We start from the raw sequence: 24,386 nt of genomic DNA, 5'->3' as shown, positions 1-24,386 counted from the left end.
GATATTTGTGGAGGGGCAGGGGGAAGTTAGTTCAGTTGGTTGGACAGCTAGCATATTGATCAGATTAATGCCAACAGCACAGAGTTCAATCCCCGTTCTAACTGAGGTCAACATGGGGCCTCATTCCTCACCCTACACACAGTAAAGAATCACAATACTTACCTATGATTTGGGAAAGTGGACGAGTAATCCAGAGACCCAGAGCAATGCTCGGGGGACCAAGGTTCGTAACCCACCAGAGGGTGAAATTTGAATTCAATAAATATCTGAAATTAAAAAGTCTAGTGATGATCATGATGCCAATACGATTGTTGTAAAATCCCATCTGGTTCACTAATGTCCTTCAGGGAAAGAAATATGCCGTCCTTGCATGGTCTGACCTACATGCGACTCCAGACCCATAGTAATATGGTTGACTTAAATGTCTTCTGAACAAAGGCAATTAGAGAAAAGAGCCCAGCCTATTCAGTCTTTGTGCCGGGTATAGCCTCTCAGCTCAGTGGTCCTTTGTAAACCCTTTTGCATCTTCTCCAGTACTTTCATATTCATTTTGTACAATAGTGACCCGAAGTGAGCAGTTTTCTAACATGTGGTCGAACCAGAGATTTATTCTATTCGCTGGAGATGAACCGTGTTTGTATTTTTTTTATGGCTTTGTTAACCTGCATCACTATTTCTAATGATTTGTGAATTTGTGCCCCTAGATCCCTTCTCCTCTACTCCATTTTTTAATAAATATTTTTTATTCTCTTCCTTTTTCACATTTTCTTCCAAATTTACACCCAACAATAATCAGTAACAAATGTCATGTCAACTCCCATATCAATAACAATTATCCCATCCTCCCAAACATTAGCCCTCATGTTAACATAAACAAATGACAAAACGGAATCAGGAATCACCCATAGTCATCATTAACACATACAGTCCCTCTCCCAGCACCTCCCCCCTCTCGTAATGTTCGATGTGATCCAATTCTCAAAAGTGCATAATGAATAGCGCCCATGAATTGTAGAACCCCTCCATCCTTTCCCTCAGTTCAAATTTGACCTTCTCACGCGTCAAGAATTCCAGAAGGTCCCCCCGTCACACCAGGGCACAGGGTGGAGAGGTTGATCTCCACCCGGAGAGGTTGATCTCCACCCTCCACTACTCCATTTTGTTTCTTATTTTCCAAAGATGAAATGGTTATCTTAATCTAATAACGTACTTATTGACATAAACACCCATCAAGTTAACTGCTCTATTCCAGATCCAGCTGAGTTTCCTGTGTTGTTGCATCTCTTATGTAGGGAAGTAATCAGCTTTGGTCAGTAATAACACTTCCACCACCAAACGTCAGATGGCCATGGGTTCAAACACCATTCTGGAGACTTAAACACATAATATAGGGTGACAGTTCAGTGCAGTATTATCTTGCAGATGAAACATTAAACCAAAGTCACTGCTGCCTTATCAGGTGGATGTAAAGGGGGGGATTCCCCCAAATGGAGCCCAAGTATTTGCGACGTCATGAACGCCGTCGCGTTTAACGATGGTGCAAAATGGGAACCGGGACGACCGATTCAGCAGTTCACATCGCTCCAACCTCATTTCCCGGTGCCAAATGGGTGCCGCGCCAACCTGCGCATGCGCGGGGGACTTCTTACGCGCGCTGGCCCCAACTCAACATGGCGTCGGTGTTCAGGGGCCGGCCGCGCAGGAAAGTAGGCCCCGGGTGGGAGAAGCCGGCCCGCCGATCAGTGGGTCCTGATCGCGGGCCAGACCCCATCGGAGGGCCCCCCCCCTGGGACGGTGTCCCCCTCACCACCACCCCCCCCCAACCTTTTGCGCAGCATTCCCGCCGGCAGCGACCAGGGGTGAACGGTGCTGGCGGGACTCTGTCGTATCCGTGCGGCCGCTCGGCCGGAGAATCGACTCGTGGCCAGCGCCACGTCAAATGCGCCGGCGCAAATGGCGGCGATTCTCCGCACCTCGGAGAATCACGCGCCGGCCTAGGGGCATCGTGGCACGGTTGCGGCGATTCTCCAGCACGGGGCTCGGAGAATCGCTCCCAAAATATCCCATTTCATTGTTTGTACGTGAGCAGGAGACTTCTGGTATTCTGGCCCTCATTTATCCCTCTAAAAACATCACTTTAAAAATAGCATAATCTGATCACTTATCTCATTGCTACCTTCCAACCTTGCAGTTCACAAATTGGCTGCTGTGTATCCCTGTGACTACACTTGAGTTCATTGGCATACAATGGTTGTAAATAGCTTTGGGAAATCCTGATATCATGAATGATAGTAACACACATGCAATTTTTTTTCTTCCTTTTGTATTCCATGGTGGAGAGGTTCAAAAGTTTAGGATGTGAACTCCCCATTACAGAATACTCGCCAGCCTGTTCTCTTTTGCGCCTGATGTTTTTATGACTGTTCCAGTCAAGTTCAACTTCTGGTCATTCGTGACCTTCAGGATGGTCATGGTGGGGGACTTGGTGACAATTTTGTCATTGAAGGTCTATCATGGTGCAAGTTTTAAAAGCCAGCTTCTTCCATAGAAAAAACATTCTGCTACGGTCACAGTATTGATCACTTACTGTCAAGCAGATGCAGGAGGAGGAACAAACTGTTCAGTTCAAATAGAAGCATCTTGTGTGAATTATATAAGTATATTTTAGAGCGGCATCTCCCTTTAAATTTAACAGTTATAGTCATAGACCTATAGTCATTGAGGTTTACAGCATGAAAATTCTTTAAATTAATTAGATCCCATTGATCTTTCAAAAGCATTTAGCCGCCTTCCTTTTTCAAATTGTTGAGACTGTAATTTTTGGGAAGATATTGTTACACCAGACTAGCTGCCAAACCTAGAAACTTACCACAAAACCCCAAAAATACTCCACAGTACCGTCAGAGATTTTGTAATAGCAGAATTTCTAAATTATCTTACCTGCAAGTTGGATGTCTGGTCCTTTACACTACCACTGGTCTCCTGTTGCAGAACGCATGTTCTTTGGTGCTTGAGAAGCCAAAAATATTGAATGGATCTGCGTGGTCCAAGTTTGCAAATGGTGCATTAAATCAGCTACAAAGACTGTGTGACATCAGGACAGCACCAGTTCGGAGTTTGCAGACGCCTGCATCAGCATCTCCAGTGGCCCTGCAGCGTTGAATTTCTGAGTTTTGATGGATTCTTAATTTCATGTAAAAATACTTTTGCACACAACCAGCAATTGACCTTTACAAATCCAGAGTCAGAAATTGTTGCAATGATGACAAATGACATTGATTCACCTTTTATGCCCACAGTTTATATTGCATTACATATGCTCCACAAATTAGAACATCAGTCTGATAATGGTGTAGTACTATCAATTCTCTGACCTCATAAATGTCGCGTGCAATGGCTTATCTTATTCACCAATGGAAAAAAATGGAGGACGAAAGAATTCTAGCAAATAATGAAAAAACAAATACGGTGAATGAGAGTCAAACAAAATATATAGAGACAGATGAAGGAATGAAGAAGGGGAGTGGTTTAAGAAAGAGAATAAAAAACAAAGTAAAGTCTCAAAATTAATTAAAAAGACAAACAGAACACGAGGACATTGTACCCCAGTTGTTTTTTGCTATATTATTCCTTGAGAAGTTGACAACTGTTTGGTAGGGCATTGGTGGAACACTTTTGATGTATGACATAGAACTAGTTAACATCATGATCAGCAAAGAAGAATGGCCATTAGGTATGACATTGCACAGGTTTCGTAGGAACATAGGATTTGTGAGATGATACCGATCATCCTCTACCATCCTGGGAGTCACATGGCATAATGCTAATGGAGTTGTTGCCAAATCACAGTGATCAATCTCTATCAATTAATTCACAACAGACTCAAATGACAAGAGGGAAACTACAATGGTGGAGAACTTTGAGAACAATGAATCGAAAGACTCCTTTTTCCTCCCAATCATGTTTTACAATTACAATGTTGATGTTTTTGGACTGTGTTTATAATGTAAAATGAAGGGGGGGGGGGGGGTCATGTAACTCATTCTGAAGCCTTCATGTCAGTAAGCCTGGGTTGTTTCATTGTTAAAGATTGAAGGGGAGCCAGGTTGCTTTACTGAAAAGAAAGGTGGTTATACTTGGAGATATTGGCAGCAACCTGTGTGTTAACAGTGGATAGAGTGTGAATCTCCAAAGGTTTTCCTTGTTCTTTGTTCTTTGTCACAGAAAGATACTGAGAATGTCACATAAACAGTTGTGCTTTAAACTGTCCATTTAGGTCCAAGATGAAAGAGAGTTTGACTCTGAAGAATAACAAATCAACATCCCTACCTGGAATCAAGGCCTATGTGATTCACAATGTCATGGTGATCGTCTTTAAGATGGGAAAGATACAGAGGTAGCCATTGTGATACCAGGTTATAGGCAGTCCCAAAAATCACTCTGGTGTTTGCCAGAGTCCAGAAGAAAGCAGCTAGAGACCGAAAGTCTCCAAGGTTCACTGAGTCAGAATGCAAGTGGAAGTTCGCACTCGGATTGAAAAGACCAAATTTGTGAAGAGTTAAAACAAAGCTGGAAGATTCACCTAATTTGTGCCAGTAGTACTCTCATTGTGGAGGACAGATTTGGGGATAGAAGTTACAGAACAGAAGTACACTCCAGGGACTTAAGAATCATTTTGGATTGATTTTGGGAGAATTGAATGTCTATTTGAAGGACAGTGTAACATATACTTGAGCGGTGTGCATTTTGGTTGTGCTAAAACTAAAAGGGGGTATTCCATTCTGTGGTTTAAACTATAAGCTGCCAAGAAAGATAATGTTTGTCAATGGTGTTCTTCGTCTTTTGTTACAGTAAATCTCTTGAATGTGTGAAATTTTGTGGTGTCATCCTTTCAATTATGAACTGGAATTTCTAATTTCTTTTTCAAAGTTATCAGTCAACACCTGTTACACTGACAAAATTTTCTGAAACAGTGATCTATTTCCTATTTGAGTGTTGAAACAATGTTGCAGCTTGAAAATTGTCAATTTTGAACATTGGCAAGTGTGGCCATGATGGATAAAAAGTATTAAAAAACTTGCAGGAACAATTCACTACCTGTTGGTGTGAGAGCGCTACAACTTTGTTGATCCTTTCATGCATCTCCAAGGTTGAAAGTCAGGTCCTCAATAGGATTTTCTTTTGTGATAATGTGTGTAGCATCACCATAGCAAATAGGAGCAATTTTAGCAGATGTAGCAGCTCAAAACTACATCCATTCGCAATACGGACCAGCAGCAGCAGAATTGCATTCAACTACAAGCTTCAACATCATGGTCTGGCATATCCTTCACTCGACCATTAATATCAAGCCAAGGGAATCAACCCTGATTCAATGAAGAGTGCAGGAGAGAAGGCCAAGACAGCATCAGTCATACCTAAAACAGAGGTGTCAACCTGGTGATGCTACAACGCCGGATTACTTGTATGCCAATCAGTGGAAAGAGCACATGGTCCCATGACCAATAGATCATACCAAGGCTCTGAAGTTCTGCCACATCTAGTCATGAATGGTGGTGGATGATTAATAACTAATAGGAGAAGGAGGCTCCACAAGTAACCCCATACTCAACAATGGAGAAGCCTTGCATGCCTGTACAAAAGACAAGCCTGAAGCATTTGCAACCATCTTCCACCAGATGTGCTATGGGGATAATCCATTGGAACAGGGGTGGGTCATTCAGCCCATCGGGCCTGTTCCGCCATTCAGTTAGATCATTGCTGATTATCTACTTCAATGCCACTTTACCATATCGACTTCAATGCCACTTTCCCGCACTGTCTCTCTGTCCCTTGATATGAAATGAAATTAAAATCGCTTATTGTCACAAGTAGGCTTCAAATGAAGTTACTGTGAAAAGCCCCTAGTCGCCACATTCCAGCGCCTGTTCGGGGAGGCTGATACGGGAATCGAACCATGCTGCTGGCCTGCCTTGGTCTGCTTTCAAAGCTAGCGATTTAGATCTGTGCTAAACAGCCCCTGCATGATGTGATTAGTCTCTAGAATTCTACCGATTTTTGTCTCGATCATGGTCTATGATTGAACTTCCATAGCCCTCGGATTGAAAATTCCGAAGATTAACCACACTCCAAGAGAAGAAATTCCTCCTCATCTCAGCGGAATTCTCCCATCCTGGGATTAAGTCCAGTTTTGGTCGTCTTGTTTACATAGACGTAGAATTTACAGTGCAGAAGGAGGCCATTCGGCCCATCGAGTCTGCACCGGCTCCTGGAAAGAGCACCCTACCCAAGGTTAACACCTCCACCCTATCCCCATAACCCAGTAACCCCACAACCCAGTAACTCCACCCAAAAGGGCAATTTTGGACACTAAGGGCAATTTATCATGGCCAATCCACCTAACCTGCACATCTTTGATGCGGTGGCATTGGAGGCAGTTCAGAGGAAATTCACCAAATTGATTCCGGGGATGAAAGGGTTCAGGTAAGAGGAGAGATCAAACAGTTTGGGCTTTTACTCGCTGGAGTTTAGAAGGATGCAAGGGAATCTGATCGAGGTATATAAAATACTAAATGGGATTGATAAAGTAAACGCAGACCAAATGATCCCCCTTTTGGGGAAATCTTAGGACGAGAGGTCACGGATATAGGTTGAGAGGCGGTAGATTTAAAACTGAGATGTGAAAGAACTACTCGCAGAGGGTGGTGAATTTGTGGAACTTGTTGCCCCGTTATGCAGTGGAATCTGAGTCATTAAATGCTTTTACGAAAGAGATAGATACCTTTTTGATTTAAAAAAAAAACAGGTTCAAGGGATGTGGGCATCCGTGTCGCGTCTTTTCGTCCGACGTCACTTCGTCCAACGACACTTCGTCCACGTCTTTTGGTCCAACGTCTTTTTGTCCGCCCGTCTTTTGGTCCAACGTCACTTCGTCCAATTATCCAATTACAAATTAACTCCGTATAAAACCATTTAATTGATAAAATGCAAGTACAATGCAGCAAGTGAATTTAATTGTTAAAATGCAAGTAATTGATAAAATGCAAGTAAAATGCAAGTTGAAAAATGCAGTTAAAAAGTTAAAAAATCTAAAAATGCAGTTAAAAAATCTAAAAGTTTACTAATTACTTAAAATTCCCGAAATTACTTAAAATTGATGTAAATTGTAAATTCCCGAAATTCCCTAAAAGTTAGATTTCCAGAACTGTACCCGAGAGAGAATAATGGGGAGAGGACAAGATGATTTGATATTCTACAATTCCGACAGACACAGATATAAGTGGGAGTCTAATTGGATTTAGAAAATGAGTGCAGTTCTGAAAGAAGCAGATTTAAACTCGATTTTCGTCGAGTGATTAAAACCTCTGGTTGGCAGTGGGTTCTGACATTACAGGTCTGAAATGATCAAATATTCCATCAGATACAATGGCTCTCATCACGCTGGAGCATACATGGGTGAATATCCTGCAGCTTATCTTAATGTCTGGAGATCAAGCAGCACAAATGCAGAACTCAACATCAAGAGGCGAAATAGGTGGAGAGGATCCTTGAGCAGTAACATTGAAAAACTAAATTAAACTATTTGTAATTGGATAATTGGACGAAGTGACGTTGGACCAAAAGACGGGCAGACAAAAAGACGTTGGACCAAAAGACGTGGACGAAGTGTCGTTGGACGAAATGACGTCGGACGAAAAGACATAGCACCGTGGGCATCAGGTGGAGAGGTGGATTTGAGACCAGGAAGAGATCAGCCATGATCTGATTGAATGGCGGAGCAGGCTCGAAACGCTGAATTGCCTACTTCTGCTCCTAATTCCTATGTTCCTATGACTGGGTGGGAGACTGGTGTTTGCTGCTGCGGAGGCCGGCGGAAAAACACGTCATGTCTTCCGACCCCAAACACATTGATTATGCACCCCATGGTTGAGTTTTGAGCCATACTCTGTGGCAGGGCAGGCCTGATGGCCCATTAGTCTGCCATCCTATCTGGGGACCATATTGGAAAAATGTCCAACATCACTAACCCACTATTGAAGAACGAAGGTGGACCTCTTGAAAATGAAGACGAACCTCCTGAGAAAGAAGTTTAACCTCGGAGCATTCTGAGGCTGGAAGATGGACCTCCTCCAGAACACCAAATCTGGAACGTCCACCTACAGATGCTGCCCTGCCCACTGCTAGAGTGTTCAGGAGTCCAGGTATGCCGGCAGCCTCCATCCACAACTCCAGAGACAGTCCCAGACATTGTTCAGGTCAGTTCCAGCATCTGCCGCCATGTTTTCCCAATGTGTTTCGTGCCAGCATGTTTTCCTGCTGCAGCCGCAAAGACTCGGAGATGGTGGTTGGAATGCAAATGAGTTTTACTCTGCCGTCCAGTGTGTTTCCTGATACGCCATGGCAGGCACCAGCAGAGGATTCCATGGTAAATGTATGTCAGCATAAAAATGATTTTTATGCCCTCTGCCTGCCGTTGAACCTGCCGACTGGTCTTAAATGGCCTATTTTGTATCCTTAGATTATATGCCGTCATTTTAGACCCACTAGCCAAAGGAAACATAAATCCACCGTCAGGCCCTGTAAGAATTTTGTAACTTTCAGTAAATCCACCTCTCATTCTTCGAAACTTGAGGAAATAGAGACTTAGTTTTCTCAATCTCTCTTCAGAAGACATTCCTGCCATTCCAAGGATTAATCTGGATCTCCTCTGTTGTCCCCCCATGGCAAATAGAGCCATCCTTAGATAAGGGAAACAGAACTGTACAATGCTCCAGGTGAGATCTTGTCAAGACTGTCGATACAACTGCAGCATGACATGTTTACTCCTGTACTCAATTCCCTTTGAGATGAAGGCCAAAAATACCATTTGCCTTCTTACTTGTTAGCTGCATTTGCATGCTAGCTTTTAATGACATGAACAAGGACACCCAGGTTCACATATTCCATCTACCATGTTCTAGCCCATTCACGTAGCCTGTTCAAGTTCTCTTGAAGCCTCCTTTCTTCCTCCACACAACACCGCATTCTCACCCAGTATGGTGCCATCAGCAAATTTTGAAATATTGCAATTGGTCACTACATGTTTGGTTTAAATGGTCTAGCAAACCATTCGGTTCAAGGGCAATAAATGCCCAGCCAGAGACGTCCACGTCCATGAACAAATAAAAAAGAGATAAACAGAGGAACAAATTTCCCTGAAATTTTAATTGTGGAAAAATTTGGCCCATCGAGTCTGCACCGGCCCTTGGAAAGAGCACCCTACCTGAGCCCATACCTATCCCAGTAACCCCACCTTTTCGCACACTAAGGGCAACCTGCACAACTTCGGACTGTGGGAGGGGCAAGGTTGAGAAGGCAGGTTGAGAATAACGTCAGCCAGAATGGGAATTAAACCTGCACCGTTGCTGTTACTCTGCATCACGAACCAGCTGTCCAGCCAACTGAGCTAACCGACCCCTAGACTTTATAATTCCAGAACTTTTATTGAATTCAAATATCACATCTGCAGTGGTGGGATTTGAACATGGGTCCCTGGAGCATTAATCTGGGTCTCTGGTTTACTAGTCCAGTGACAATACCACTATGTCACCGCCTCCCTCTACTGAGATATGTTCTTCCTTTATTAATTATAATAAGCTGAATGTCAAATCAAAGTGGCATTTCTACTTTTTTGACTGCAATTTTCAAAAAAGGAGAAATGTAGCTCCATATATACTCTGACTCATTCGTGAACAACTGACTTTATCTGTTTGCTTTGTATTGACCTGATTCTAACATCCAATTTGCGAATGAGTTAATCGCTTGTAACGGTATTATTTTCTACAATAAAATCGGTAGAACTCAACTTGAAATTAATATTATTAAAGTAATTACAAAATGCACTGAGTGCACTTTGAGTAGAATTTAATTGTTAATTTCCCTCAAAATTCATTTAACTTTTCTTTCTAGACTTTTGCTGAAGTTATGTTATGTCTTTTTCTGGGTTTAGTTGGCACATTGAGCATAATGCGTTTTCATGCCTCGGCACTCGATCATCAGTCACGTCCTCTCCCTCCTGCTTGTAAGAGTTCCTATGTTAATTAAATTTGGGAAGTCTTAACACACTTTGTTTTGGTACTGATCTGCCCATAATTCAGCACAAATATTAGAGTCTGGGGAGACCGCTAGGGTATTATTACACTGATGCAGTGGGGGAGCTTTTCAGAGCCTGAACTTCTTGAAAAGAAAATACCTTTTTTTCTTGGGGTGACCTAATAGAGGTGTTTAAAATTTTGAAAGCCTTTGATAGAGTGTGTACAGAGAGATTGTTTCCACTTGTTGGGAAGAACTAAACCATCAATATAGGCTAGACACCAAAAAGTAAAATAAGGAATTCAGAACAAATTCTTTACCCAGATAGTGATTTTTTTAAAGATAAATTTAGAGTACCCAATTCTTTTTTTTCCCAATTAAGGGACAATTTAGCGTGGCCAATCCACCTCTTTGGATTCTGGGGGTGAAACCCACGCAGACACGGGGAGAATGTGCAAACTCCACACGGACAGTGACCTGGGGCCGGGATCGAACCTGGGTTCTCAGCCCTGTGAAGCAACAGTGCTAACCACTGCACCACTGTGCTGCCCTATTTACCCAAGTAGTGATAAGTGATGATGGTACTTGCTACCACTGGAAGTAATTGGGGCAAATAATGTAGATACATTTAAGGAGGAACTAAATAAGCATATGAGGGAGAAGGGAAAATAGAGGGTAGACAAAGAAGAATGGGAGGAGACTGGGGTGGAGCATAAAGACAGGAATGGACTTTTTAGGGAAAGTGGTCTGTTTCTGTGTGAAATATTCTGGGTAATTTTATGTATGTATATAAACAAAGACACATTGGCCCAAATCCTCCCTCTTGTGTCTGGAGCGTTGGAGATGGGAAGTATATTGGGAGATGTGTGTCAAGACCCTGAGGAAGTCCTGGTGTGTAGGCATACAGGGAATTGCCCAGGAAATTTAAACTTCCAATGGACTAATTTCCTGCTGCCTGGGACCCTCCATGAACGTCTGGCCCAGAACTCAAGGCGGGGACTTGGGCCAGAGACACGCAGGACTTACTTGAATACTTACCCAGGAATTGTTAGACAGTTTAAAATTGGTCTAACGGTGACTCCACAACCGACTCTTTCCACCCCATCCCCGACCCCCAATCATCCTATCTAGAATACCCGTCTACACCCCCCACCTACCACCTAACTTAACCAGGACTACCCTCCGACTACTCAATTATGCCCCCAACACTACCTGACTGCCCCCGACCATCCAACTAACCCTCCAACCCAACTATTTCCACACCACCCGACCCATTTTAACCTAACTATCCCCGGTGGCACAGTGGTTAATACTGCTGCCTCACAGTGCCAGGGACCCAGGTTCTCCCTGTGTCTGCATGGGTTTCCTCTGGATCTTCCTGTCTCCTTCCACACTCCAAAGATGTGCAGGTTAGGTGGATTTGACCATGCTAAATTGCCCCTTAATAGGCAAAAGGTTGGATGAGGTTGCGGGGATATCGTGATGGAGGGTTGGTGCAGATGTGATGGGCCGAATGGCCTCCTTCTGCACTGTTGAGATTCTATGACCCAATTATCCCCTATAAACCAACCTGACTTACCCATACCACCTAACTAACCCCGCCAACCCAGCTATCCCCCGACTCCAACTCAACTATGCCCCCAACTACCCAGCTGCACCCCAACCAGCTGACTACACTCTCAACCCAACCTGACTGCACCCCTTCCAACCCGACTGCCCAGCTTTCCCTCCAATACCACCTGACTACCCCGACCACCCAGCTACCCTCCTACCTGACATGATTACACCCCAACCACCTTCCACCACACCCACCTCACTCAGTCATCCACCTAACCTACCTATCCACCTCATCCAACTACCCACCACACTTGCTCATCCACCTATCCATATTACCACATCACCCACTCACCTGTCTGCCCATGCATCTACACACATCACCCACTAGCCCACCTCATCCATTCATCCAGCTACTCATTCACTCCCTCACTCTCTCAGCCATTCATTCACCCACTCCCCCATTCACTTATCCATTAAGTAACCCGCACTCATTTATCAAACGATGTGGACCTTCAAAAACGTCCCTGAATACGGCAGCTAGCATCATAAAAAAGGGGCGTGTCCTCTCTTTCTGCCTGACTCCACTATTCTCGCTGGAATTACCCGGGAGACACTGTATTGCCCATTTCTGCTGCAGCTGGGATTAGAAAATTCTGGAAGAAATGGGCAGTAGCAGTGGGTCACTGAAAACTTTGAGGGCAACCCCACCCAATCCACATTGCCGGTAACCAGAAGATCTAGGCAGTTGTTTGGACAAAGCGTAGAAAGCTATCCTTTGCAGCTGGTTACAGTACCTCTGAGATAAGACTGTTTCATGTTTAAAATGGATGATGAAATTGAAAAAAGGTTTCATTTCACAATGCAGACATGTTTTATTTATGCAAAAATATGCTTTATATATCTAATATAAGGCACTTCTGAAATATTAGTACAGACAGAATATTTGTCTGTACGAATATTGTACGAGAAGCACTGATATGATAACCAATTGACGTACATTCTTCAATAGTGAAGAAGACAGCCAGAATATCATCTATTTTTTCAGTGAGTTCCTTGACTACAGATAAGACTTAATGTTGCTCAGAATGAACATCCTCGGAGTGAACAATTGATTCCAGATACACCAGATTGGGAATCTTCGTTTTTTTAAAAAGAAACTTCCTCAACTGGCATTACAGCAATGCAACAGGCCTCGAAGTAGGATGATTATCTTAGTGCTTTCTTCAGCAATTAGTTAGCAAACTAAGTTTACTTAGTTGTTTCAGAGTTGTTTTGTAGCAGTCTTTATATCTCTCTTTCCAATTGTCAATAATAACTAATGTAACAAACAGGATAGTACAATGAAAAAGTGTCTTTAGTGCATGTCATTAAATAGAATATAATGCGTTCTATTTAATTTACAGATGCTATCAAGTACTGGAAAGCAGAAGGCATGGTGGCCATCTGGCTACATGTACCTATCCTCCAGAGCAGATTTATAGCTGCTGCAGCTGCTCAAGGTTTTACCTTTCATCACGCGGAAAAAGATCATTCGACACTGGCACTGTGGCTAACAAAAGGGGAAAGTAAGCTTCCTGCATATGCCACACATCAAGTAGGAGTGGCAGGTGAGCAAAGTGAACTTTATTAATAGTTTAGTGCGAGTATTACATCATTTTTTTTGAATTGAGGAAATTATATTGATGAGACCATCAATTCATAAGACACGCGATTGGAAGTAAACTGTGGTTTTAATAGTCTTACAACTAAGCCAGCCTGCGACCAGAAGAACTGAGAGCAGGCTTACGGCTGCAGTGCTTTATACTTCTGTTTAGTGGGAGGAGCCATGGGCGGAGCCAATGGTGGAGCCCAGTACAAACTCCTCATCTCCCCCGATGGGCAGAGCCGCGCAACGGCTCACATACAGAACCCACAAGGACACAATACATGCAAGGCAATACGGTGTGAAGTACGAGGCATATAATTCACCACATATAGTGATTATGAAACCCATAAATAAGCACTGTTGAAGAAAGTGAATCCTCTGGCCAAAATCAATCTACGGCTCTGTCACAGAATCAGACACTATCTTAAATTACCCCAGGACTTCTGCTCCCACTACCCCACCTGGAAATCAATTTCATTACACTATGTGAAAATATGCTTTCTCAGACTACTTTAGGCGAACCTTCCTTTAGTTTAAACTTGTAACTCCTCGTCTTATTTTTAAACTTTCCTTGAAACATGACTCCATATTTACCTTGCCTTCCCTATTTTATTTATTTTTGACTTGTAGGTACAGTGAAGTTTCCTCAATCACCTTATTTCAAGACTGAATAGCCCAAGTTTCAATAATCCTTCCTCATAATTTAGCCCTCTAATCTTATGGTTCAGCCATGTGGCTCTTCTTTGCAGTGCTTTCAGGACTACAGTGTCTCTTGTCTTTTGGTACACTGGGATGCATATGGTCGGTGTGGTCTACCCAGTGAACTATATTGATATATTCTAAACATCTCCATCATGTTTATCCTCTGATGTATTTTGAAGTTTATGGTGATCCCCAATAACTCTACAGGTTTATTTGACCCAACAGGCAATGGAGATCCTAGTTTTGATCTCCAATCTGTGCTTAGTTCAACAGGGCTGCAGTAGAAATACTGCAGATGGTTTCAATGTCCCTGGATTAAGGAGTGAAAAATTAACCAATGCCCCCACTCTTGATCACTATCTAGCTGTTGGAAATGCATGCATCTGGATGTCAGTGATGGCAGGATCAGCTTGGCTGTGGTGCTGCCTCAGTCTCGTTGACACTTTTGTCAAAGATAGCACATAAATTAATAATTATATCTATTTGGGTGAGATGCCAAATAACAAATATCACCTATGAACTCTAACCTTCGGAAAAACTCACCAAAGTAACTTACAGCTATACTTTCAAACTCCCACTCATGACCTTGGCTCTCAATTTACCGCAATATTTTTACAGGTACTAATCTGTTCAATCATATCCCGTCTTCACTTTTGATGTCATTGCCTGCATTAAAACCATCCCTCTCTCTTACCTGCTCATTCCCCTGGTATGGCACTCATCTCCACTCCCTTAAATTCAAGAGAGGCAGACTTGAATGTCTGTGGTGAACAAATGGTTGAACAATATATTCCATAATCTGTCAGGGACCGTGTAAAGCACTGCCAAGTCCTAGTTGCCTCTTCTGAAGATGCTTACTGTTCCAGTTATGACAATCGACAATGATTTCATGGCCATCATTAGACTTTTAATTGAATTCAAATTCCATCAATGGTGGGATTCGAACCTGGGTCCCCAGTGCATTATCCTGGGTCTCTGGATTACTAGTCCAGTGACAGGAGCACTACACCACTTCCTCCCCTCATTCACCCATTGGCCTTGTGCACACTTACCTACATTAGCTTCTGGTCTGGCAGCACATCAGTTTTCAAATTACATTGACAGCCATGGACTCTATAATTCTATGATCTTCTATGATCTATGATTCAATGACAGCGACATCCTAGCCTGCTCTGCGGATGCAGGTCTGATTTGAGAAGGTGGCAAATTTCGGTGACCACCTCCTTAGTGATACGTCACTGCCTCAGACTCTGCTCTTGGCTGAGGTGGCGATAGAAGTTTTCTCTAAATACCATAGGTGGATTGGAGCTCCTTCTCCTCCCTGTGCTATATTCCCTGTCATGCTACAGCGCAAGAGGAACTGCAACTATAACCTTCAGTGACTGAGAGCAAGATTACTGCTCAAGAGGCTTGGAAGATGCATCACCAAGGCCGTAAAATACAGCAGTTCCACAAACTCTGCAGTGAGAGAGGAAAGTCAAAAACACCCCACTTAAAAGTGCATGGTTATCCCTTTGAAAAGCGCTGGTGGGGTGTCCCTCGTGCAGCTGAATGGATGTTCAACTGTGTGTAAGAGATAGTGCAAATATGCTGGGTGCCAAATAGATGTTAAACACTGATTGACATTGTTATCTTCCCACTGTGCCACACACCCATAGGAAGCCTGCATAACCGCCCTTCTAGTTCCAGCTGTGCCAGGCATGATCAGAAGGGACCCACCTGCATTCTTTTTATCTCCAGGCTCCCCTATCACTGAAACCAAGGGCTCTATGGAGTCTCGTCTTGTGCCCATAATTTTGCCCTTATGCAAGACCTTTGTTAAATAAAACCGTATTAAATATTGGGCAAGATTTTAACTAATTCAAAACTCATCAATTTATGTGTAGTTAGAGTTGGCCCCACTGTGGCCAATGTTGGTCTCCCCAGAGGATACGGAAAACTACAAAATTGATTTCCAGTTTAAAACTTCTTAGTTTGACTTCCGGTGATGGCTATGTGGTGAGCAGTCACACACGTGGTGGCTCCCGCCAGGGTACTTTGTTTTTGGCCCTTTTCACCCAGTTTATGGGTGAGGCTGGCGGGGAAAATGGAGTAGTTGGATGGGATAAGGTCCCTACATAAAAGTAATGCCCAACAAGTATAATACAAGGCAGCAGTCGGGCAAAGAATTGTCATTGGACTCAGAAGCCTCTCAAGCGGAGGCTCCTGTTGTGACTTTGGCCTCTCCATGGACGGCTGAGATGCTGGCAAGCTTCTTGACGGATGAATTCAAGAAGCAATGGCTGGCGGTCTCTGAGGACTTTAATAAGGAAATGGAAAGGGCTCAGAGACCCTATCCGCGTGGCCTCGGGAAGACAGATCTGAAGGTAAAGGAGCAAGGTACGGTGGTACAAGGGGTGGATGTGGCACTCTCAGACCAGAATGACCAGATTGTTTCCTTGGAGGCGGAGATGGCGTTGCTGACTGCACGGCATAAAACGTTGAAGGCCAAGGTGGATGATCTGGAAAACTGTTCCACATGGCAAAATTCAGGAACTGTTGGGCTGCTAGAGGGTCTGGAGGGCCCAAAACCTATGGACTATATGTTCAAGATGTTAGGGAAGATGATGGGGAAGGAGGGATTGCCATCCCCTCCGGAATTGGACCAGGCCCATCAGCCGCTAAGGATGAAGCCCCGATCTGAGGAACCACCAGGGGCGATCATTGTCAGGTTCCACAGGTACCAAGACAAGGGACGGGTCCTGAGGTGAGCAAAAGACCATCGAGACTTTAGATGGGAGAGGCACGCCATCAGGATACATGAAGACCTGGGAGAAAAACTAACTAGAAGGCACGCAGTCTTTAACAAGACCAGGGCCACGTTGTACAAAAGTAATGTGCGATTCAGTATAGTATATGCGGCTCGTCGTCGAGTGATGTTTAAAGAGAGAGACTATTACTTTGATGCTGTCGGAGGTTATAGAATTTGTAAAGAAACACGGACTGGGGCGAATTAATTGTTAGGAGCATTTGTATCTGTATTTATTGTGGGTTTTTGTATTGTGGCTGAAGGCACATGCCAAATGATTATGGGGATTTTCTGGGAGGGTTTCTGGGCAAGTTTGGAGTTCGTTTTTTGTATTTTTGGGATTGTTTGTGGGATGGGTATTGGCTTTCTTTCCCTTCCTTTTTTTAGTATTAAATTTGGATGTGGACGGGGAGCTAGTTGTCGGTTTTATTCTTTGCAGGGGTCACCCTGCTAGCTGTAAAGTTAGTTAATGTGAGCAGAGGAGTGACAGTATCTGCAGCTCATTACTTTAGGCTTTTTCTTTTAGGTAAAGAGCTTAGGATGTTTCTTCTTGTTTTGTATAGAATTGGATGTGGGGAGGTGCTGTAATAGGGGTCTTTGTTCTCCTTCTGGCTGTTTGTTTATTGGGGTGTGGTATTGTTGAGAGGCAGATTGAGGGGAGGGGTAGACTGCTGCGGTGACTGATTCTGTGTCTTTGTTCTGGTCTTAGGGATTGCTTGGTGGCCATCTTGGGTGGGCCTGATATTGGCACTTCTAGAATTGCTACTGGATTACCCCACATGGTGGGAATAGAACATGCAGCGCAGAAGGAGGCCATTCGGCCCATCAAGTCTACACCGACCCACTTAAGCCCTCACTTCCACCCTATCCTCGTAACCCAATAACCCCATCTAACCTCTTTTGGTCACTAAGGGCAATTTATCATGGCCAATCCAACAATGCTCGAATGACTCGAGTAAGATTAGGGCCAATCAAGGATAGTAGTGGAAAGTTGTGTGTGGAATCAGAGGAGATAGGGGAAGCATTAAATGGATATTTTTCGTCAGTGTTTACACTGGAGAAAGACAATGTTGTCGAGGAGAACACTCAGGTTCAGTCGACCAGGCTAGATGGAATTGAGGTTCAAAAGGAGGAGGTGTTAGCAATTTTAGAAAATGTCAAAATAGATAAGTCCCCTGGGCCAGATGGGATTTATCCTAGGATTCTCTGGGAAGCCAGGGAGGAGATTGCTGAGCCTTTGTCCTTGATCTTTATGTCGTCTTTGTCGACAGGAATAGTGCCGGAAGACTGGAGGATAGCAAATGTTGTCCCCTTGTTCAAGAAGGGGAGTAGAGACAACCCTGGTAATTATAGACCTGTGAGCCTTACTTCGGTTGTGGGTAAAACGTTGGAAAAAGTTATAAGAGATAGGGTTTATAATCATCTTGAAAAGAACAAGTTGATTAGCGATACTCAACACGGTTTTGTGAAGGGTAGGTCATGTCTCACAAACCTTATTGAGTTTTTTGAGAAGGTGACCAAACAGGTGGATCAGGGTAAAGCTGTTGATGTGGTGTATATGGATTTCAGTAAGGCGTTTGATAAGGTTCCCCACGGTAGGCTATTGCAGAAAATAAGGAAGTATGGAATTGAAGGTGATTTAGCGGTTTGGATCAGTAATTGGCTAGCTGAAAGAAGACAGAGGGTGGTGGTTGATGGCAAATGTTCATCCTGGAGTTCAGTTACTAGTGGTGTGCCGCAAGGATCTGTTTTGGGGCCACTGCTGTTTGTCATTTTTATAAATGACCTGGAAGAGGGTGTAGAAGGATGGGTTAGTAAATTTGCAGATGACACGAAGGTCGGTGGAGTTGTGGATAGTGCTGAAGGATGTTATAGGATACAGAGGGACATAGATAAACTGCAGAGCTGGGCTGAGAGGTGGCAGATGGAGTTTAATGCGGAAAAGTGTGAGGTGGTTCACTTTGGAAGGAGTAACAGGAATGCAGAGTACTGGGCTAATGGCAAGATTCTTGGTAGTGTAGATGAACAGAGAGATCTCGGCATCCAGGTACATAAATCCCTGAAAGTTGCCACCCAGGTTAATAGGGCTGTTAAGAAGGCATATGGTGTGCTAGCCTTTATAAGCAGGGGGATTGAGTTTCGGAACCACAAGGTCATGCTGCAGCTGTACATAACTCTGGTGCGGCCACACCTGGAGTACTGCGTGCAGTTCTGGTCACCACATTATAGGAAGGATGTGGAAGCTTTGGAAAGGGTTCAGAGGAGATTTACTAGGATGTTGCCTGGTATGGAGGGAAGGTCTTACGAGGAAAGGCTCAGGGAATTGAGGTTGTTTTCGTTAGAGAGGAGAAGGCTGAGAGGTGACTTAATAGAGACATATAAGATAGTCAGAGGGTTAGATAGGGTGGACAGTGAGAGTCTTTTTCCTCGGATGGTGATGACCAACACGAGGGGACATAGCTTTAAATTGAGGGGTGAGAGATATAGGACAGATGTCAGAGGCAGTTTCTTTACTCAGAGAGTAGTAGGGGTGTGGAACGCCCTGCCTGCAATAGTAGTAGACTCGCCAACTTTAAGGGTATTTAAGTGGTCACTGGATAGACATATGGATGAAAATGGAATAGTGTAGGTCAGATAGGCTTCAGATGGTTTCACAGGTCGGCGCAACATCGAGGGCCGAAGGGCCCGTACTGCGCTGTAGTGTTCTATGTTCTATGTTCTATGAACCTGCACGTCTTTGGACTGTGGGAGGAAACCGGAGCACCCGGAGGTTTTCTCCCACAGTCTAAAGATGCAGGTTAGGTGGATTGGATCTGATAAATTGCCCTCAGTTTCCAAAGAAAAGCTTAGGTGGGGTTACGGGGTCAGGGTGAAGGTGTGGGCATAGGGTGGAGGTGTGGGCTTGGGTAGGGTGCTCTTTCCAAGGGGCGGTGCAGGCTTGTGGGCCGAATGGCCTCCTTCTGCACTGTAAATTCTACGATTCTATGTAAGGACTGGTTGGAGCAAGTATACCATCCAGGTTTCAATGGTAGGGCCTGGGGGGCCTGCAGTGTTGACCAGCAAGAAGGTGTCCTTTTCAGCTGTTAAAATATTGTCGAATCCTGGGGAGGGGGTGGGGGAACGGGGCTGTGGGGGGCGGGGGGGGGGGGGGGGGGGGGGGGGGGGGGGGGGGGTGCAATCGGAACTGGAACTATATGGCATTTATCAATAAGGTTCTGGCTTCTATCCCGGATCTGGATTCACATCAATTAATTCTGGGGGGAGACTTCAATTGAGTTTTATATCCTAGATTAGAAAAGTCAAGTCCTAAGACTCTGAGTCCATCAGGAGTAGCGAAGGCAATATTGGTCTTTATAGAACAGATGGGCTGGGGGGAGGAGAATTTATGTATCCGAGGGATAAGGAGCTTTCTTTTATTTCCCACATCCATCGGATCTACTCCTGGATTGACTTCTTTATGGTGAATAGGTTGCTTCCTGGGGTGAAGGGGGCAGGGATCTCAGCGATTGTTATCTCGGATCATACTCCGTATTTGTTAGCCCCTCTCAACGACCCCCATGGAAATTTAGACATGGCGTTGCTGGTGGACAAGGGATTCTGTGAGCGTATAACTCCACCATTGGGGAGTACATTGAGTTCAATAGGAGGGAGGCGGTCTCGCCTTCCATGCTGTGGGAAGCTCTGAAGGGGGTTGTTAGGGGCGAGATAATATTCTACAAGGCGCATAAGGATAAATCTGGAAAGGTGAAAAGGCAGAGGCTTGTGGATTCCATCCTCGAGGTGGACCGCCAGTATGCGATTGCTCCCATGCCGGAGTTGTTGGTGAGTAGAAAGAAACTGCAGATGAACTTTAAGCTGTCTCGACAGTCAAGGCGGTGAACCAGCTGCAGCTCTCGAAGGGGCCCCTGCACAAATATGAGGAGAAGGCCAGTCGTCTTTTGGCAGAGGTGGCAGGCTGCCTTCCGGTGCAAATAAGGGATTTGGGTGGCGGGCTGGTTTCCGCCCTGGGGAAGGTTAATGTGGATTTGAGGCCTTTTATTGCGCTATATAAGTCAGAGACCCCAGAGGAGAGATTGCCAATGATGCAGTTTTTGAACAGGGTGTCCTTCCTGGTGGTGGAGCAGGGTGGAAGGCGATGATGGGGCTGGAGGAGGTTATGAAATGTATTAGATTAATTCAGTTGGGTAATGCTCCGGGTCCAGATGAGTTGCCTGTAAAATTCTATAACACGTTTGCGGGTCAGTTGATCCCACTGTCGACGGATGTGTTCAATGATTCCTTGTCCTGCATGTTGCTGGCCACATTGGTGCAGGCTTTGAGTTCCCTGATCCTGAAGAAGGATAAGGATCCCACGGAGTGTGAGCCATATCAACCCATTTTATTGTTGAATGCTGAGCAGGGATGGTTTCGGAGGAGCAGACTGGTTTTGTTAAGGGCCAACAATTATCGTCCAACATCCTACAATTGTTAAATGTCATTCTGTCCCTCTCCCCAGTGCCCGGGCCAGAGGTGATTATTGTAGTGGACGCTGAAAAAGCATTTGATATGGCTGGGTCGGGGTATCTATTTGGAATTCTTGGAAGATTTGGTTTGGGGCTAAAATTTATCTCATGGATTTGGCTTTTGTACAGGGTCCCGCTGCGAGTGTGTGTACGAATGCCCTGAGTTCAGCTTGCTTCCAATTGAACAGGGATACAAGGCACTGTTGTCCATTGTCTCCACATTTGTTTGCATGGGCAATCAAACTCTGGCTACTGCATTGGGGTGGGGTGGGGAGGATTTCTGATATCTATGGCTGGATCCTGTCAACAGAGCAGGCTTTATTAGAGGAAGTAAAAATAAAGTAGGAGGGTGTACAGGGTCTGGTTTTTAATGGGGGTGTGTGGAATGAGGGTCAACTCCACCTCCTCTTGTACTAGGCTCAGCTTGATCCAGTTCAAGGTGGTGCACAGTGCGCACTTGACTAGGGTGTGGATGAGTGGTTTCTTTTCAAGGGTGGAGGATAGGTGCGAACATTATGCTAGGGGACTGGCAAATCATACACATGTTTTGGTCTTACCCTAACCTTGTAAACTCTGGGGCTCCTTTTTCAACACTATATCGGGTGTTCAGGGCATTCAGCTGGAGCCTTGCTCGTTGGTGGCTATTTTTGGTGTATCGGTGCTGCAGGTGGGGGTGAAGGTGGACGTCTTCGTCTTTGCCTCGTTAATAGATGTGGGCGGGTTCTGCTGGAGTGGAAAGAGATTGGGCAGGTATTTTTCAGATTATTTTCTTTAATTGGCCTGGGTTTTTGACTAATTTATCACCTGTCCCAGGAGAGTAAATTACTCCTGGATAGGAAGTGTTTATAACATGGTGCACAAGGCATCATGACTCAGTGGTACGCTGAGAGAAAATATGTGTTCCTGTAATATAGGACTTAACGCGATTCCTTAGGGGCTGGCTTGGCTGTGGGATGCTATCTGTGCGGACCAATTATATAATTGAAGAATGCCATGCAAGCTAGACAGGCAATCTGCAAAGTGCTATCCAAATTTTTCCCACTTGGTTGTTGTCTGTAAAATTCAGACACTTCAACCAGTTTATTATTCAAATGTTTTACCCAGGTTTGCAAGTTGAACAAAGGACAAATACAAGTTTACAATTCAACAAAATTTATCATCAAACATAATAAACAGTTACCCCTCTACAATAATCCCAAGAATCTTAATACTACCCGTGCCAATGAACTCAATCGAGCTGAGGGTCCAATTCTCTGAGTCCCGGTTGTCTCAGGGTCTCCATGTACGAAAATGGGTCTTGCACGCTGCTTCCTTCTGTCCTCTTGGTCCGCCATTGAATCTTCTCTATTGCCTCTTCATCGAGTCTTCACTGCAGAGGGTCCTGGTGGTCGATTCATATTTCCCTCTTTGAGCCTTTCAGAATGTTTCTGGCCCACAGCCAATGAAGTCTCAGGACAGGGGTCACAGCACCCATTGAAGTTGCAAATTGCAACTCTGCAGGATGCCAGGAACCCACTCTCGGGTCCATCTCCAGGTATTGTCCGCATGTAACCGTATTCCATATATGGTAACGGCGGGAAATCTGGGTGCCAAAAAGTCGAGCTTCAACTGGGCAATCGACAACAATCGATCCATTTGAATGGGACCGATTATCTCCTGATGTCCTGTTCACAGGGCAAGCCGAGTCTTGTCCTGACTGTCTGTCTCTGCTCAATGTATTTGAACGGCTATTTAAATTCCCATCAGGCCTGCCTGTGGGCTGACTGTGGCTGTGATTTAAACGTCCAATTCTTACTTTAAGGTGTCCAATTATATATCTGCCCTAAAATTCAGGTCGTTGTCCATTTAACCACATGGTCATTTCCTGTCCAACACTTTGTTCATATGGTTCCATGTTGTAATTTTAATGTATTCCTATGTAAAGCACCTTCTGGCCCAAAAGGAAAAATATATTCCTGAGAGTGGGGTTGGGGTGTAACATGACAAGGTGAGTTCACACCACCAATTTGAGATAAGTGGCATGAGTTTACGGCTTCACTGCGCCCAACTTGGTGGTGAGATGAGGCCATTAAATCTGGCGAGAGGCCTCTTGTGACATCTGTGATGCTTGCAACGCCTCGTCAGATTTTCTTTTGAATATATTATCGGCATTTTCAATTATACACAGTAAAACTTTGCATCCAATATTTACAGCTCGTGCAGTTCTTATGTACATACAATTGTTCTTGGTGTTTCCTTCCCCATCTTCCCCTCTCCCTGCCCCCCCCCCCCCCCCCCCGACCCCTCCTTGGCATCCCCCTCTTCCATTCAGTGTGCTCTGTCCCCTAGCTCCTATACTCCCCCTTCTGCCCCCTTCCCGTTATGCTTTCTGTTGCAGTCCTATTCGCTATTGGCTTCGAACAGGTCTTAGAACAGGCCAACGAACTGCCACCTTCCGACCCTCGGATGGTGTACTTGATCTTCTCCAAATGGAGGAATTCCGCCAGGTCTGCCAGCCAGTCTGCAGCTGTGCGTGGTGCTGCTGATCGCCAGCCAAGCAGTCCTCACCAGATTTAACAGAGTCTCATGGGACGTCACAATCTGGATCTCTCCCTGACTGAACGTGATCCAGACCAGCATATTTTAATGATCCACGAGGCTCATTTAAATATTGGTTAGCAGATTCTCCCAGCGCCTGGGACCTTCCAGCTATGCCTGCAAGACCTCGCCAGGGCGCCATTTAGTACTAGTTTCCACAAACGTTGACCAGATGTAGTGGCACCTTGGGGCATCTCCAATGCCATTAGAGATCCCCAGGTGATCAAGGACAGGGCAGGGTAGCACCCCAGCACTCGCTCTGGCACCTTGGCACTGGCACCTTGGCAGTTCTGCCTGGGCAGCCTGGAGTGCCAGGTTGGCACTGTCGGGGATCGGTCCCAGGGAGCCTCACCAGGGAGGTTGAAGGGGTGTTCCGAAGGGGCCTCCCCAAGGTTGAGGGGTGGGAAGAGGGTTTTGAAAATGCGGGTGGGGGGGGGGGGGGGGGGGGGGGGGGGGAGTGGTGGGATCGTGGTAGCCTGACAAACTAGCGCCTCGATCTTCGAGAAGCCTTTAAATTACTCCGGCTTTGGCGGAGAGAAACACC

General features: G+C 44.9%; 1 protein-coding gene across 2 annotated transcripts in view; it reads left to right on the top strand.

Moving 5' to 3' along the window:
* Positions 1-24,386, top strand: part of nudt6 (nudix (nucleoside diphosphate linked moiety X)-type motif 6) — a 156,819-nt gene that overhangs the window by 2,750 nt on the left and 129,683 nt on the right. For both annotated transcript variants that reach the window (XM_038792389.1, XM_038792391.1), the window contains exon 2: positions 13,032-13,235. In XM_038792389.1, the coding sequence (XP_038648317.1) occupies positions 13,032-13,235 (204 nt within the window). The remainder of the gene's footprint in view (positions 1-13,031; positions 13,236-24,386) is intronic.

Source organism: Scyliorhinus canicula, chromosome 3 (assembly GCF_902713615.1).
Source record: "Scyliorhinus canicula chromosome 3, sScyCan1.1, whole genome shotgun sequence".
Classification (NCBI taxonomy): Eukaryota; Metazoa; Chordata; class Chondrichthyes; order Carcharhiniformes; family Scyliorhinidae; genus Scyliorhinus; species Scyliorhinus canicula.
Note: the sequence above shows the minus strand (reverse complement) of the source record. Positions and strands in the feature narration are given on the sequence as shown.